General features: G+C 42.1%; 1 protein-coding gene across 2 annotated transcripts in view; it reads left to right on the forward strand.

Moving 5' to 3' along the window:
- The window catches only part of dctn4 (dynactin 4), a 41320-nt gene that overhangs the window by 12105 nt on the left and 12690 nt on the right, over positions 1 to 16525 (forward strand). Inside the window, exons 3-8 of one of the 2 annotated variants that reach the window (XM_060915353.1) lie at positions 2606 to 2784; positions 2976 to 3019; positions 3131 to 3238; positions 6214 to 6234; positions 9507 to 9580; positions 11137 to 11249. In XM_060915353.1, coding sequence (XP_060771336.1) covers positions 2606 to 2784; positions 2976 to 3019; positions 3131 to 3238; positions 6214 to 6234; positions 9507 to 9580; positions 11137 to 11249 — 539 coding nt within the window. The remainder of the gene's footprint in view (positions 1 to 2605; positions 2785 to 2975; positions 3020 to 3130; positions 3239 to 6213; positions 6235 to 9506; positions 9581 to 11136; positions 11250 to 16525) is intronic. The other variant, XM_060915354.1, reaches the window with a different exon arrangement.

Raw genomic sequence — 16525 nt, forward strand, 5'->3', positions numbered from 1 at the left:
AAAACACTACATTCCAGCGTAAGAACCTTATCCCATCTGTGAAACATGGTGGTGGTAGTATCATGGTTTGGGCCTGTTTTGCTGCATCTGGGCCAGGACGGCTTGCCATCATTGATGGAACAATGGATTCTGAATTATACCAGCGAATTCTAAAGGAAAATGTCAGGACATCTGTCCATGAACTGAATCTCAAGAGAAGGTGGGTCATGCAGCAAGACAACGACCCTAAGCACACAAGTCGTTCTACCAAAGAATGGTTAAAGAAGAATAAAGTGAATGTTTTGGAACGGCCAAGTCAAAGTCCTGACCTTAATCCAATGGAAATGTTGTGGAAGGACCTGAAGCGAGCAGTTCATGTGAGGAAACCCACCAACATCCCAGAGTTGAAGCTGTTCTGTATGGAGGAATGGGCTAAAATTCCTCCAAGCCGGTGTGCAGGACTGATCAACACTTACCGGAAACGTTTAGTTGCAGTTATTGCTGCACAAGAGGGTCACACCAGATACTGAAAGCAAAGGTTCACATACTTTTGCCACTCACAGATATGTAATCTTGGATCATTTTCCTCAATAAATAAATGACCAAGTATAATATTTTTGTCTCGTTTGTTTAACTGGGTTCTCTTTATCTACTTAGGATTTGTGTGAAAATATGATGTTTTAGGTCCTGTTTATGCCGAAATATAGACAATTCTAAAGGGTTCACAAACTTTCAAGCACCACTGTAAACATGTCTGAAACCGGTTTCTTTCGTCAATTTATTTCGAATAGTGAACTGAATTGTATACACTCCCCGGCCATTTTAATCAGAACATGTGTATGCGCATGCACAGTGCACGATTATTACACTCCTACATTCTTACAGCACGATGACGTAGTGTCTAGCGCCTCTATATGAGGCAGTAGACGCAACAAAAACGATTTTGACCTTTTTGGTAACCTTGACCAGATGGACCCCTAAAATGTTGGAGGTTCTATTTGAGACCAACGCCCATCTATCCTGAAAGTTTCATGAAGCTTGATCCAACTGTTTTTTTTCGTAATATCGTTAACAAGGAAACCCAACTGACAACAATGCCTCGCCCCCTGGTGGACTCTGTCCAAAGTCCATTTTGGACAATGTGCTTTCAGAAATACTGAGAGGAAAATAATTGAATATGGAAATATTTTTATCATTTTGGGAAAAACATACTTTTTTAACGTGGGTTTGATGTAAGTCACGTTCTTGTACTGTCTGTGAGAATCTTTTGTTAAACTCTGATTGCCTGAAACCTGCCAGAACCCCAGCTCACTTTCAGCTGAAATAAGAATTTGCTGTTGTCATGCGTGGTGTGTGCACATTTCTGTTTGCCAGTATTCAGCCCCAGTCAGATCTGGCGGCTTTCCTTCCTGTGTATACAATATGGCCAAAAGTATGTGGACACTTAACCATCACACTCGTGTGCTTGTTGTCCAGCTCATTCCTGGTTTATTCCTTCTTTTGCTGTTATTATAAGCTCCACTCTTGTCTTCTGAGAAGGCTTTCTTCTAGATTTTAGAGCATGGCTGTGAGGATTTCCGATCATTCAGCTCCAAGAGCATTAGTGGATATCGCATCACGCACTGATGTTAGGATGTTGAGGAGGCTCCAGTTCATCCCAAAGGCCTTTCGTACAGTTGACCTTTAGTCAGGGTTCTGTGCAGGACACTCGACTTCTTCCTACAACCTTAACACACCACGTCTTCATGGAGCTGTGTGCACAGGGGCATTGTCATGCTGGAACAGGTTTGGATCTGTTAATTCCAGTGAAGGGAAAGTGGAACACTACAGTCGACAAAGGCATTCTATACAGTTGTGTGCGCTTCCAACTTTGTGGCAACAGTTTGAGGAAGAGCCAGATACGGTGGACCATGAGATGGCCAGGTGTTCACATACTTTTGGCCATGTCGTGTATATCCATGCTACTTTATTGTATTGTACATGAAAGCTCCTTTTGCATTTCGATCTGAAATCAGTTTCTTAGAGCAAACACGACAAATACAAAAAGGTCATTTCAGTCCTGTTATTAAAATAATTATTGTTGAATTAATACAGACTGAAGATGCTCACATTTGAAATCAAAATGTAATCTCTTTAGATGCATGTTTATTCTCTGTAACAGTCCCGAATGCATTTCACACACTGTTTCATATTTCATCAGATTGTTTATGACTTTTTAAAAAAAGGGCAGAAATGATGAAGGTAACATCTGGAATGTTTCACAAGTAATCCTTGTTGGGGGGGGGGGGGGGGGGGGGAAGGTTGACGGTTTCCAATGCATGCGCGCGCGCACGACTGTTGTTCATACATATCCACTCCATTTCTGATTTTCTCTGCAAATCCAAATGCTCTAATCTGATTTTAATGCTTTAATCCTGTTTTCTTTATAAGGTTCCTTGCTTTATTGACCCCGTTCCCTGTGGCTAATAATCAGAGATTGTACACTCCTAATTATCTGATCTCCCAGCCTTGAGAGGAGAACTCCTTTTAGTGTTTTCATAGCAACATTTATCTACTGAACACCTGAGACACTCCTAACATCTGCTCTGTTGCTTTATTTCTTAATTATCCCCCCCACAACTTCCAGATGTGCAAACTGTTTCGACTGCCCGTGCTGCATGCACACTCTGTCCACACGAGCCACCAACATCCCGGCGCCGCTACCCGACGATCCGTCCAAGACCACCATGAAGAAGGCGTATTACCTCGCCTGTGGGTTCTGCCGCTGGACTTCACGCGACGTCGGCATGGCCGACAAGTCTGTGGGTGAGGAGCTGCTCTTCTCCTGTGTGATGGTCAGGTGTCCACACACTTCCTGATGGAGCATCTGGCTGTATCTGTTGTTAAATGTGTTGAGATGTTGTGTAAATAAAACTCGTAAGGAGGTAACTGAGATCAGTTGTGTTTCTGCTGAGTGTACGCATGTAGTACTGTGTGTGTGTGTGTGTGTTTTGTAGCCAGTGGAGGATGGCAGGAACCAGAGAATCCTCACACTCAGAGGGTAAGTGATTCCAGCAGTGGTGGGAAGATCTTTTATCTTTATTGAAATATTGTTTACGCTTTGTGGATGTTGTTCCGTCCTGAATGAAGTGTGTGTGTGTGTGCTCCTCAGATTAATAAACTGATCGAGTATTATCAACAGCTGGCCCAGAGAGAGAAGTTGGAGAGAGACAGGAAGAAACTGGCCCGAAGACGCCCGTTCATGCCTCAAGCCTTCTCGGTACGTATACACACACACACACACACACACTCTTAGTGTCTCTAATTATCTGCCAAGTCTATTCCTTTTTTTTTTTTGTTTTAATTAACAATACATTATCCTTCCCTCTGGTATGCAGTTCATTCATGGCTTAGCATTTGCATACTGGAACACAATTGGCTTTTTTCAGAGGGATTTCCAGCTCAAGTGCTTTTAGTTTTTATTTGATTTATTAACTTTTGTACATTCTTAGTCTTTAACTGTCTGCATATATTTTATATATTTTTTAGCTTATTTCCAGTAACAACTCCTAAAATGTTTGCACTTTTTTGTTCTTGATCTTTTTACGTGAAATTGCTTTGTGTGATTATTTTCCTTTACAGAATCTTGTTTTAAAATCAGACGCCACTGTGCATGCTAACAAGTTATAACCCTTTCATGCAGCAATTATTTATACTCCTATCCAGATATAGCCTGGCAAGCCAGACTAAATGTGAATATTTAGTCTGGCCTCGATCCGTAGACATTTCCGAAGGGGGTGGGAGGAACAAACTGCTGTCTTTCAAACTGTCTCTGTGCGTATAGGCCAACGCTCTGACCAATCAGCGCAACAGTGACTGTGATGTAGTCAGAGCGACAGAAAGCAGTGGGGGAGGCCTTGAAATAAATAATTTTTCAAAATGCGTATTAATTAATAAACAGATTCCAGATATTAAGAAGTTTGGAGATAATGACCACAAGTTTGGAGTCTGTTCCACATACACAGTTTTTCAAGTGTTTTTCAAGGGTTTGCTTAAACTGTTTTTGAGAGTTTTTATTTAGTGGTGTTTGGTGAAATAATTTCCCTTAAATTTAAAATAACGGGAAAATAAGAAACAATCAAAAAGTAATGTTTCAAAGCTGTTTATTAATTCTTCATACTGCACAAACTAGCCCCATCCTTTTGGCTACGAGCGGAGCTAGCTGGTAGATCAGACTTTTGCCATAGCCCGTCGGCAAAACAGCGAAAACGTCCTTCTTGAAAAGGAATGAGCGGAGAGCCTCTTCCTGCTCATGTTTCAACGGAAACTCCAAGTCTAATTCTTCTAAAACTGATTCCAAAGCAGAGTCAAACGCGCGCTGTTCACTAGCCCATAGCCATCTTTCCTGTTGCGCTTTCTCCAGCGTCACGCAGCCTTGTCGTCACTCCTGCAAAAGCCCGCCCAAAGAATCCAAACAAAAACCTTGTGTTGTGATTGGCGGGCACGATTTGATGCCCGGGGTGCTTTTGTTTATATGGTGCGAGGCTAGACCCACTCGCTAGGCAAAAATATTTTTGGCCGCTAGGCGGGTGGGTCTAGTTTACTAGGCTAATCCAGATATGTAATTTTTTTTTTTTTTTTTAAACTTAAAACAAGTCTTGACATTAACGGTAGTCCGACTGTCCGGAACAACCAAATGTTTTAATCTGGACAAGTCAAATCCTCATCTGCCCGTCCAACAGGACGAGTTTGAATATTTGTTGAAAACTCTCAATTTTTATCGTAATTATTTGAGAGTTACATCAATAAAGTTTCCGCAAAACTTGTTCAGTCCCCTCAGTGATTAGCGTTTAGTGTTTTACAAAATTCCGAGGAAGCTGAGTACAGTAGGTGTGCGTGTGTAAAAATAACCATGGCGCAATATCTAATGATAGATTATTAGACTTCGAATTCATGAAATCTGAGAAATAGCAATCAAACACCTCCAATAAAATAAAAACCTGTAATGAGCATTTCACTTGGCTATTCATTGCAGGTTTTTTTTTTTTTTTTTCCTTTCGTGTGGTTCACATTAAATATGGTAAAATATTATCTAGGGGGAATTTTACGACAGTGCCGAACTCACTTACGGTTTGTTTTCATTCACAGCATGATTTCTGTCCAACTCGTTTTCTTTAAATTAATTTATACTTCAAGGTTTACTGAATTAATCAGGATTTAACTTTATTTCCTCCAGAAGCTTTGAGTTTGGGTGAGTCTAACTCTTAAAACTGCAGATCAGGTAATGGGTTAGAACACCACACGCCCCATAATACGGGGCACTGGATCAGTTCTGTTCATTCTTATGGATAAAGTTTGTTTTATTGGAAAACTATAAATCACCAAAGTAGAATGATTATCATAATACCTGCTTTTTGATAAACTTTTGTTAATCACTTTCCTTCAAATGAACGAGTAAATACATAGAAATAAAACGATTATGATCAGGGCGAGTGAGAAATCTTACTGCTGCTCCGAGTGGACAAGCGGATTTAAAAAATTTAAATGTCAAGCCCTGATTAAAATCTAAATATGCTTTTTGATTGTATAAATATTAAAGGCTTAAAATGGATCCGTGAGAACAAAAGGCTAAAACGGTATGCCTGGAAAAAGAAAAACCTACTATCCAAAATTTTTAACATTCAGCTCAATACATTTTTGGAAAATTTTGTAAATTCTGTATATTCAAAAACAGTTTTGAAGAGTTTTTTTTTTTTTTAAAGGAGTCTGGCAAATTTAAACCCCCCCCCCCCCCCCCCCCCTTAAATTTTTTTTAAATTATTTTTTTCCTCAAGAGCTACAGAGGTTTATGTTAATTTATAGTAAAGCTGCCAAATGATTTGGAGGTGATTTTTACTACTACTTGTTCTTAAATCGACTGTCCATGAGTGTGGACATAAGGCATGAAAGGGTTAAATAACATGGCTTATTATTATTTATTATTATTATTATTAAAGCAGGGTCTGAAATTAACCTGCATTTGCATGATTTTGTAAATATGTACCTAATCCTGCGTATAATCTGCTGTCCGTGTTAATTTCTAACCCTGTTAATCTCCAGCTTGATTTTAATTACAGGATAAAATGAACCCATGTTGCTGTTTGTGTTGAAGTTTCACCTGCTTCTTTTCTCTTGTATCCTGTTCTTCTTTGCTTGCGCACACCGATCTTTTGGTTTGCATCTCCACTTCCTCCTCCTCCTCCTCCCCTTCCCCAGCAACACACTATTCACGTGGTGGTGAGTGCCACTTTTTCACTTTTAAGTGAAAAGAGCTCTTTGAGTCTTCATGTTCGTACGTTCTGGGCTGTATGCCATTCAGGCACTTCTGTGATCACATGAGATTTTAAATAACTCCCTTTAGGATGTGAGATCAGGCTGTGTGAAAAGGAGATGTGAATGGAACTCTGTGTGATGAGAAAGAAAGGCTTGGAGCGCAAATCGGGGCAATTTTCATGATAAAGGCATGGGAAGTGGAACGTTGGAGCTCTTAGTTTCTGAATTTTATTTCTATGAACTTTATCCGGGACTGTCAGCTGATGAAATGCACCTTGCAACTCTCCAAAGAACTGTTTCTGTCTAAAACTAGACGAAAGGATCTCATGGATCTATAACCCCAATTCCAAAAAAAGTCAGGATGCTGTGTGTAAAATGTAAATAAAAACAGAATGCAGTGATTTGCAAATCTCAAACTTTTTTCCCCTTCTTCATAATAGAACATGAACAACATATCAAATTTTATTTGAGATGTTTTGCTATTTCATGAAAAATATCGGCTCGTTTTGAATTTGATGGCAGCGACTCATCTCAAAAAAGGTGGGACGAGGGCAACAAAAGGCTGGGAAAGTAAGTGGTACTAAAACGAAACAGCTGGAGGAACGTTTTGCAACTAATTAGATTAATTGGCAACAGCTCAGGAGCATGATTGGGTATAAAAAGAGCATCTTTGAGAAGCAGAGTCTGTCAGAAGCAAAGATGGGTAGGGGTCCGTCTCCCCCCCCCCCCCCCCCCATCTGCAAAAAACTGCGTCGACGAATTGTGGAACAGTTTCAGACTGACGTTCCTCAATATAAAATTGCAAAGACTTTGAATATTCCAACATAAAAGATTCCGAGAATCTGGGGAAATCTCTGTGTGCAAGGGACAAGGCCGAAAATCAACTTTGGATGCCTGTGATCTTCGGGCCCTCAGGCAGCAGTGCATTAAAAGCAGGCATGATTCTGTCATGGAAATGATGGCATGGGCTCAGGAACACTTCCAGAAATCATTGTCTGTGGACACTGTTCACTGCGCCATTCACAAATGCAGGTTCAAACTCTATCATGCAAAGACGAAGCCATGGCCTAATGGTTGGCGAACCACCTTTGGGACCAAAAGGTTGTTGGTTTGTTTCCCTGGAACAGCAGGAATGGCTGAAGTGCCCTTGAGCAAGGCACCTAACCCTGAACTGCTACCCTGGGTATGCTGTATGTCGCTCTGGGTAAGATCTGGGTAAATACCTGTAATGTAATATGTGAATGTGATCCAGAAATGTTGCCGTCTTCTCTGGGCCAAAGCTTATTTAAAATGGCCCAAGGCAAAGTGGAAAACTGTTCTGTGGTCAGACAAATTGGAAATTTGAAATTCTTTTTGGAAACCATGGATGCCGCATCCTCCAGGCTAAAGAGGAGAGGGACTGCCCGCCTTATCAGCACTCGGTTCAAAAGCCAGCATCTCTGATGGTATGAGGAGGCGTTAGTGGTTATGGCATGGGCAACTTGCTGAAAGGTGTGTGTGTGTGTGTGTATATGGTTTTTAGAGCAACATATGCTCCCATCCCAGGGCTCGAAATTCGTATATTTTTTTTCATCAGCTAGCCGGACTAGTTACCTTCCAAAGTAACTCGCCAAACAGAAAATCAACTAGCCAAAATTTGTTCATGTATGAATTTTACTCCTGTCAAAAATAACAAGAGAGTAGTTACCATTGTTCATGACTAATGTGCATTTATTTCAAGAACCGGAGTATTTTGATACTGTTGTTAAATACATAAATGAGAACAACACAGAGCACCATAATATAATATCAACAAATAATAATATATTGGACTTTTTTTCCCCATCAGCGGGGGGGGGGCTGTAGGTTGGGATGTCTGTAAACCAATCAGGATGCTCTTTGTCTAGCATGCGCTTCATGAACAGGCACACGCGCAGTCTCTCTCGTGCTCCCTCGCGCACTCTGTCATATGTGCGATGCAGACATTAATGTTTCGCGTGCACGCTCTTGCTTGCTTGCTCTAGATTTCGGGAGATATTATCCAATTTGCGGGCATCAGGGAGCCACGATCAATATGCGGGAGACTCCCGGAACTTCCGGGAGACTTGGGATGTCTGTTGTACGCATGCGCAGTAGTGAAAAAACCGACAGCCTGACCGTCCTGCCGATAAACGCATCGATTAACACAGACACGGCACACGCTTAATATGTGGCAGCTTTAGTTGACGGAGTGTCTGAATCTTTGGTTCGTATATCTTTTTTTTTTTTTTTTTTTCTCAACTAGCCAGCTGGGCTGGCTAGTGACAGGAATTACTCGCCAAATGACAAATTAAGTCGCCTCGGGCGACTGGACCACCGCGAATTTTGAGCCCTGCATCCAGACAACGTCTTTTCCCCCCCCCCGGGAAAGCTTTGCATGTTTCAGCAAGACACTGCTAAACCGTATACTGCATCTCTTACAACAGCATGGCTTCGTAGTTGAAGAGTATAGGTGCTAAACTGGCCTGCCTGCAGTCCAGACCTTTCATTAATTGAAAACGTTTGGCGCATCGTGAAACGAAAAAAAATATGACAAAGACGACCCAGGACTGTGTTGAGCAGCGAGAATTCTATATCAGGCAAGAATGGGACATCGTGTCTCTCCCAAAACTCCAGCAACTCGTCTCCTCAGTTCCTAAACGTTTATGGACTGTTGTTAAAAGGAGAGAGGATGCGACACAGCGGTAAACATGGCCCTGTCCCAGCTTTTTTGATGTGTTGTTGCCGTCAAATTCAAAACTATCCCCCCCCCCCCCCCCAAGTTTAAACATTTGATATGTTGTCTGTCCTGTTGTGAAAATATATGGGTTTATGAGGTTTGCAAATCATTGCATTTGTTTCTATTTCCATTTTACACAGCGTCCCAACTTGTTTGGAATTGGGGTTGTCAAACAAACATGGCACCTTCCGACATGTTCTTTTTCAGCGTTGGGAGGTGTGGGCTAATGTTTGAAGGTTGTGAATTGCTTCAGATGAGCATGTATTACCAATTTAACACGGACTTGTACTGATATTTTACTAAACTGCATGTGTACGAATCGTACTTCAGTTAAATTATATACGAAATGCTGAACTTTATCAGATTAAATTTTTTTTTTTTCTTTATAGTGTTAGGTTTTGTATGGGGTCCCCCCCGGAGTGCTTACAGTGTTGTGAGTAAGTGGTTTGGTCTGGTCTGGTCTGATGGTAATGGTTTGGTTTGTTGGTTGTGTGTAAAGGAGAAGTACGGCCTGGGTACCCGGCTTCAGAGGCAGAGACCTGGCGCTCCCATCAGCGCCCTCTACGGCCTCAAGTGAGTATTCCTTCTCCTCCCAAAACTCCACTCCTGGGAATAACAGCAGAAATTAAATCATAACGATAACCACAACTGCACAAGACTAAAATATGACGGGTGATGTCATGTGAACATGTAATTTATTAACAGATGTTAATCTTTAACTGCTTTTATACAGTGGTGCTTGAAACCACTTTAGAGTTTTCTAGATTTCTGCGTAAATGAGACAAAAATACAGGGTTAGTAAAAATTATGTTAACACTTTAAATGGTAGAAACCAATCGGATCTGTAGTGGAAGTTCATCAGCGGCGTACTGCTGCACCATCTGTAAGTAGACATCTGACGTCACTGTTGGGGTGTCAAAAAAGTAGGGCCCAATTACGCCAGCAGCGGTCATGGTGCACCACCCATTCAGGAGAAAAATAATCTATGAGTGTTAACATAATTTTTACTAACCCTGTATTATTCTTGGCAATTTATTTATTGAGGGAAATGATCGAGTTGTGCATCAGTGAGGAGCGAAGGTATGTGAACCCCTCTAGCATGAGCAGTTAATTTAAAGGTGAAATTATGGCCCATTTCCACTACCCTTTTTCAGCTCACTTCAGCCCGACACGGTTCGCGTTTCGACTACCTTAGAGCAGCACGACTCAGTTCGCTTCAGCCTTACTCAGCACCCAAAACTCGCACAGTTTTGGAGTGGGGCTGAAGCGAGCCAAAGCGAGCCGAGTGGGGCTAGGGGCGTGAGCAGACACTCCCCTGTGCACTGATTGGTGAGGAGGAGTGTCCTCACGTGCCCACACGCCCCACGAGCACGCTGGGATCTGTAAACACCGTAAACCCGGAAGAAGAAGAATTACGAGAATTTCTGAAGCCTTATGTGCCTCGCCTCATCTATACGCTCTTGCCAGTATCTGTTGGCGTTGTCGGTGACAACAAGCCACAGCACCAAGACCAGCAACACTAACGACTCCATGTCCTCCATGTTTATTGTTTACTATCGGGGTCGTGAGACTACCGCTTAAAAGATCACTGAGGTCACTGTTTGCGCCGCCTAATGACATCACGTGACGTCCACCTACTTTCGCTAACTCCACCCAATGTGTCCACCCACTTCCAGCCAGCACGGTTCAGCGCAGTTGTAGTCGAAATGCAACTCCAACAGCCCCACTCAGCTCGACTCAGCCCAACTCGGCACGGCACGGCTCAGCCCAACTCAGCCGCATTGGTAGTGGAAAAGCGGCATTAGTTGGGTGTTTTCAGTCCGTGGGGTTATGATCAGGTGTGAGTGGGCACCATGTTTTAAATAAATCAGCCTTTAAGAAGACGTGTGTGTGTGTCTGGTCATGTGACCTTTCAGCAAGACTGGAGACAGAGATTTCAGATATGCAGCACTTTATCAGTGTTAGAGGGTTTGTGAGTGATGTGCTTTCAGCACTGAATTTTAATGACCTTTGCATGCACATGTACACACACACACCTCACTTAATAGCTTGTTTCTCATCTACTGTTAAGATCTGAAGATTTTTCCCTCTGCTGTGTTTATTAAGAGTGTGTGTGTGTGTTACTGCAGTCTGAAGGAAGGTGAAGAGCAGAAGGAGGTCAGTATTGAACCCGCTCAGGCGCTGGATGAGGTGGAGCCTTTGCCTGAGGACTATTACACACGGCCTGTTAACCTGACTGAAGGTGACTCACTCTCACACACAGACATACATACATAGATAGAGTGGTGCTTGAAAGTTGGTGAACCCTTTAGAATTTTCTCTATTTCTGCATAAATATGACCTAAAGCATCATCAGATTTTCACACAAGTCCTAAAAGTAGATAAAGAGAACCCAGTTAAACAAATGAGACAAAAATATTATACTTGGTCATTTATTTATTGAGGAAAATGATCCAATATTACATATCTGTGAGTGGCAAAAGTATATGAACCTCTAGGATTAGCAGTTAATTTGAAGGTGAAATTAGAGTCAGGTGTTTTCAATCAATGGGATGACAATCAGGTGTGAGTGGGCACCCTGTTTTATTTAAAGAACAGAGATCTATCAAAGTCTGATCTTCACAACACACGTTTGTGGAAGTGTATCATGGCACGAACAAAGGAGATTTCTGAGGACCTCAGAAAAAGCGTTGTTGATGCTCATCAGACTGGAAAAGGTTACTCAACCATCTCTAAAGAGTTTGGACTCCACCAATCCACAGTCAGACAGATTGTGTACAAATGGAGGAAATTCAAGACCATTGTTACCCTCCCCAGGAGTGGTCGACCAACAAAGATCACTCCAAGAGCAAGGCGTGTAATAGTCGGCGAGGTCACAAAGGACCCCAGGGTAACTTCTAAACAACTGAAGGCCTCTCTCACATTGGCTAATGTTAATGTTCATGAGTCCACCATCAGGAGAATACTGAACAACAATGGTGTGCATGGCAGGGTTGCAAGGAGAAAGCCACTGTTCTCCAAAAAGAACATTGCTGCTCGTCTGCAGTTTGCTAAAGATCATGTGGACAAGCCAGAAGGCTATTGGAAAAATGTTTTGTGGACGGATGAGACCAAAATAGAACTTTTTGTTTAAATGAGAAGCGTTATGTTTGGAGAAAGGAAAACACTGCATTCCAGCATAAGAACCTTATCCCATCTGTGAAACATGCTGGTGGTAGTGTCATGGTTTGGGCCTGTTTTGCTGCATCTGGGCCAGGACGGCTTGCCATCATTGATGGAACAATGAATTCTGAATTATACCAGCGAATTCTAAAGGAAAATGTCAGGACATCTGTCCATGAACTGAATCTCAAGAGAAGGTGGGTCATGCAGCAAGACAACGACCCTAAGCACACAAGTCGTTCTACCAAAGAATGGTTAAAGAAGGGTAAAGTTAATGTTTTGGAATGGCCAAGCCAAAGTCCTGACCTTAATCCAATGGAAATGTTGTGGAAGGACCTGAAGCGAGCAGTTCATGTGATGAAACCCACCAGCATCCCAGAGTTGAAGCTGTTCTGTATGGAGGAATGGGCTAAAATTCCTCCAAGCGGGTGTTCACCACTGATCAACAGTTACCGGAAATGTTTAGTTGCAGTTATTGTTGCACAAGGGGGTCACACCAGATACTGAAAGCAAAGGTTCACATACTTTTGCCACTCACAGATATGTAACATTGGATCATTTTCCTCAATAAATAAATGATCAAGTCTAATATTTTTCTCATTTGTTTAACTGGGTTCTCTTTATCTACTTTTAGGACTTGTGTGAAAATCTGATGATGTTTTAGGTCCTATTTATGCAGAAATATAGAAAATTCTAAAGGGTTCACCAACTTTCAAGCACCACTGTATATACACACACACGTATATCTGCTGACCTACAGATCACTAAAATCGTCTTGCTGCCTTCCTGGAGTGTCTGTGCTTCTCTGTGCTATAATAGAAATGGTGTTGGGTGGGGAAAAGATCCTGACTGACCATGATCAGAGATCACTTAAGCACTTGACGTCGAATCATAAAGAAATCAATAGTAGAACTCATGGCTAGGTTTAATAATGAAATTTAGAGCATTTCCACACTCGCAATGTGACGAGAACTCACAGGATTGGGACGAAACAGCTGTGTGTCCACAAGAAAACCACTTGTTGGTGAGACTAATCAGGAGAAAAGGCTTCAGTTTGCGAGGGAGCGTAAAGATTGGACTCTGGTGCGATTGGAAAAAGGTTATGCGATCTGATGAGTCCAGGTTGACCCTATTCCTGAGTGATGGGTGTGTCGGTAAGATCGGAAGCTCATGAAGCGACGCACCATCATGCATAGTGTCGACTCTGGAGGCAGTGTGATGATCTGGGGTTGATTTCAGTTGGTCAGGTCGAGGCTCAGCAACATTATGGAGCAATAAAATGAAGTCAGTTGACGACTGTACTGAATGACCAGGTTATCATATCACAACAATGGATCCTTTATCTTTCCTGATCACACGGGGATAAAATTAGGGCTCAAATTGTGAAAGAGTGATTCGGAGAGCATGAGGAATCATTTTCACACCATGAATTCACCACCACAGAGTCCTGACCTTAAAGGGCATATCCTTGACCAATTTAGTGTGGTGGTTTTTTTTGTTTTTAATATGAAAGTACACTACCGTTCAAAAGTTTGGGGTCACCCAGACAATTTTGTGCTTTCCATGAAAAGTCACACTTTTATTTACCACCATAAGTTGTAAAATGAATAGAAAATATAGTCAAGACATTTTTCTGGCCATTTTGAGCATTTAATCGACCCCACAAATGTGATGCTCCAGAAACTCAATCTGCTCAAAGGAAGGTCAGTTTTATAGCTTCTCTAAAGAGCTCAACTGTTTTCAGCTGTGCTAACATGATTGTACAAGGGTTTTCTAATCATCCATTAGCCTTCTGAGGCAATGAGCAAACACATTGTACCATTAGAACACTGGAGTGAGAGTTGCTGGAAATGGGCCTCTATACATAGTTTTCACTGACGTCACGGCATTCCGGGGAACGCCCTCCAGCCGCCATCTTGTGGGGCAAACAAAACGGACCATCGCCATTACCGGCTACATTATCTCGGACGAATTTATGAAGTTATATAGTTAGTTTTCTAAAATAAAGATCAATGTCGGCAAAATCAAGCAAACAGAAGTATATAGATACATTAGACAACATCTCACGACAACGGTATGCAGCCAAACTGGCCTTGATTGGGGGAATTGACCCCTACGAAGTGGACAAAGATGCATTTTCAAGTGACTATGCAGGGCTGCCAAAGCCTGAAACTGCCAAAGCCTGCTCCAAAGCCTGAAACTGACTTCATCAAACTTTAAAGGCTGTCTGATATATACAACTTTATATATTCTAGCATTAAATAGACTGTGGCGGATGCCGCCTTTTTCACGGCTGAATCGCGCAGATCTGATTTTTTTTTTTTTTTTTAGGGGGGCGTTGGAGTGTCTGATTATAATTTCAAAGTAAATTCTGTATTAAAATTACTAAATAAGCAAATCCATTGCAGTCCATGAAACGAAGTATAAGGATGAGAAAAAAACAGTTTAAATCGGGAAGCTGCGCACATTTGCGCAGTCCTGCACACCGCTCGGGCTGCGCAAATGTGCGCAGCTTCCCGATGTAAACTGTTCCCGAATTAAAAAAAATCGGATCTGCGCGATTCAGCCGTGAAAAAGGCGGCATCCGCCAAAAGGCGCGCTGTTTGCATCCCAAACTCAAATCATACAGAATAGACCTAAAATGTTTTTCAAAAATGACCCTTGCGTGAGTGAAGTGACAAGTGTCAAATAGAAACATGACAAACGAGCGATATTAAGTGTACATTACAATGTAAACGTGCACTCAGCGGTTCCAGTTAGGCATTCTCCAGAGATTGTTTACACGATGTTTCGATTTCCAAAAACAAACAAACACGATTGTTTATTTAAACAACTTGCCACTTATAAAATGATCGGAGCAGACTTTGCTGTGTTTGGAAGGCTGATAATCCTTGTGGTTGATTCTCGCAAGCCATAGATTTCTCCTTTGTATGCTGAGTTTCTTTCTTTGCTCGCCTTCGTGCTCCCGTACAGTGGGAATTCCATAAAAGCTCCGCTTGACTTCATCATCTGACCTATTACGACAGCCGTGAATATAACAGGTGTGCACCATTGCTAGCTTTAAATAGTAATAATGTAACTATAAATGTAAATAATATATAAATAAATGTAACTCGCGCGTTACAATGTGTGCTCAGTGACCCGTACGGTAAGCTTGCCCCACAAGATGGCCGTCACTAGGGAATCCCCGACTCTGTGACGTCATGTGAAAACTATCTATACACCTATGTAGATACTGCACCAAAAACCAGACATTTGCAGCTAGAATAGTCATTTACCACATTAGCAATGTATAGAGTGTATTTCTGATTAGTTTAAAGTGATCTTCATTGGGCGGCACGGTGGTGTAGTGGTTAGCGCTGTCGCCTCACAACAAGAAGGTCCGGGTTCGAGCCCCGTGGCCGGCGAGGGCCTTTCTGTGTGGAGTTTGCATGTTCTCCCCGTGTCCGCGTGGGTTTCCTCCGGGTGCTCCGGTTTCCCCCAAAGACATGCAGGTTAGGTTAACTGGTGACTCTAAATTGAGCGTAGGTGTGAATGTGAGTGTGAATGGTTGTCTGTGTCTATGTGTCAGCCCTGTGATGACCTGGCGACTTGTCCAGGGTGTACCCCGCCTTTCACCCATAGTCAGCTGGGATAGGCTCCAGCTTGCCTGCGACCCTGTAGAACAGGATAAAGCGGCTAGATAATGAGATGAGATGATCTTCATTGAAAGGAACAGTGCTTTTCTTTCAAAAATAAGGACATTTCAAAGTGACCCCAAACTTTTGAATGGTAGTGTATGTCCCTTTACACACTCATCCAGAAGGGTAATTTTGCACAAGGCCATCTGTCTACAGCAGAAAAAAATAAAATAACAAAACGCGTCTGGAAAAACCCCAAGGGAGTCTGGAGCCAGATTGATCCAGATTCGTGACGTCGCGTGCGGAAGCGCCAGCAGGCTGAGAGACCCTGCATGGATTCCGTGCCCAGTCTGTGCCGACCAAGTTTAGCAGCTAGCGACTTTGCATTGAAATATGGAATTGTCGTCTGAGCTTCTAAACCCGTGGATTCATGTATCAATGCTCATCTATCTATTGTTACATAAATCATATATTTTTTAAATACTATTATGTATTTTATATATTTCTTAATTTAGAAGAGTACTGGCTACTGTAGGAGAAAGATTTCCTAAGCTACACACATGGAATCGGCTAAGCAGGGTTGTATATACATTTAATGTGTTCGACAGGTCCCAAGATCTCAAGCCCTGACACGCATATCCCTTGATACATGTGCAGTAAGTGTATTATCGCCCAGCGCTTTCGTGGTGTTTACTTTTGTGTGTCAATAAATAACATTTATCCATGTATCGCACAA

The sequence above is a fragment of the Neoarius graeffei genome, chromosome 2, assembly GCF_027579695.1.
Source record: "Neoarius graeffei isolate fNeoGra1 chromosome 2, fNeoGra1.pri, whole genome shotgun sequence".
NCBI lineage: Eukaryota > Metazoa > Chordata > Actinopteri > Siluriformes > Ariidae > Neoarius > Neoarius graeffei.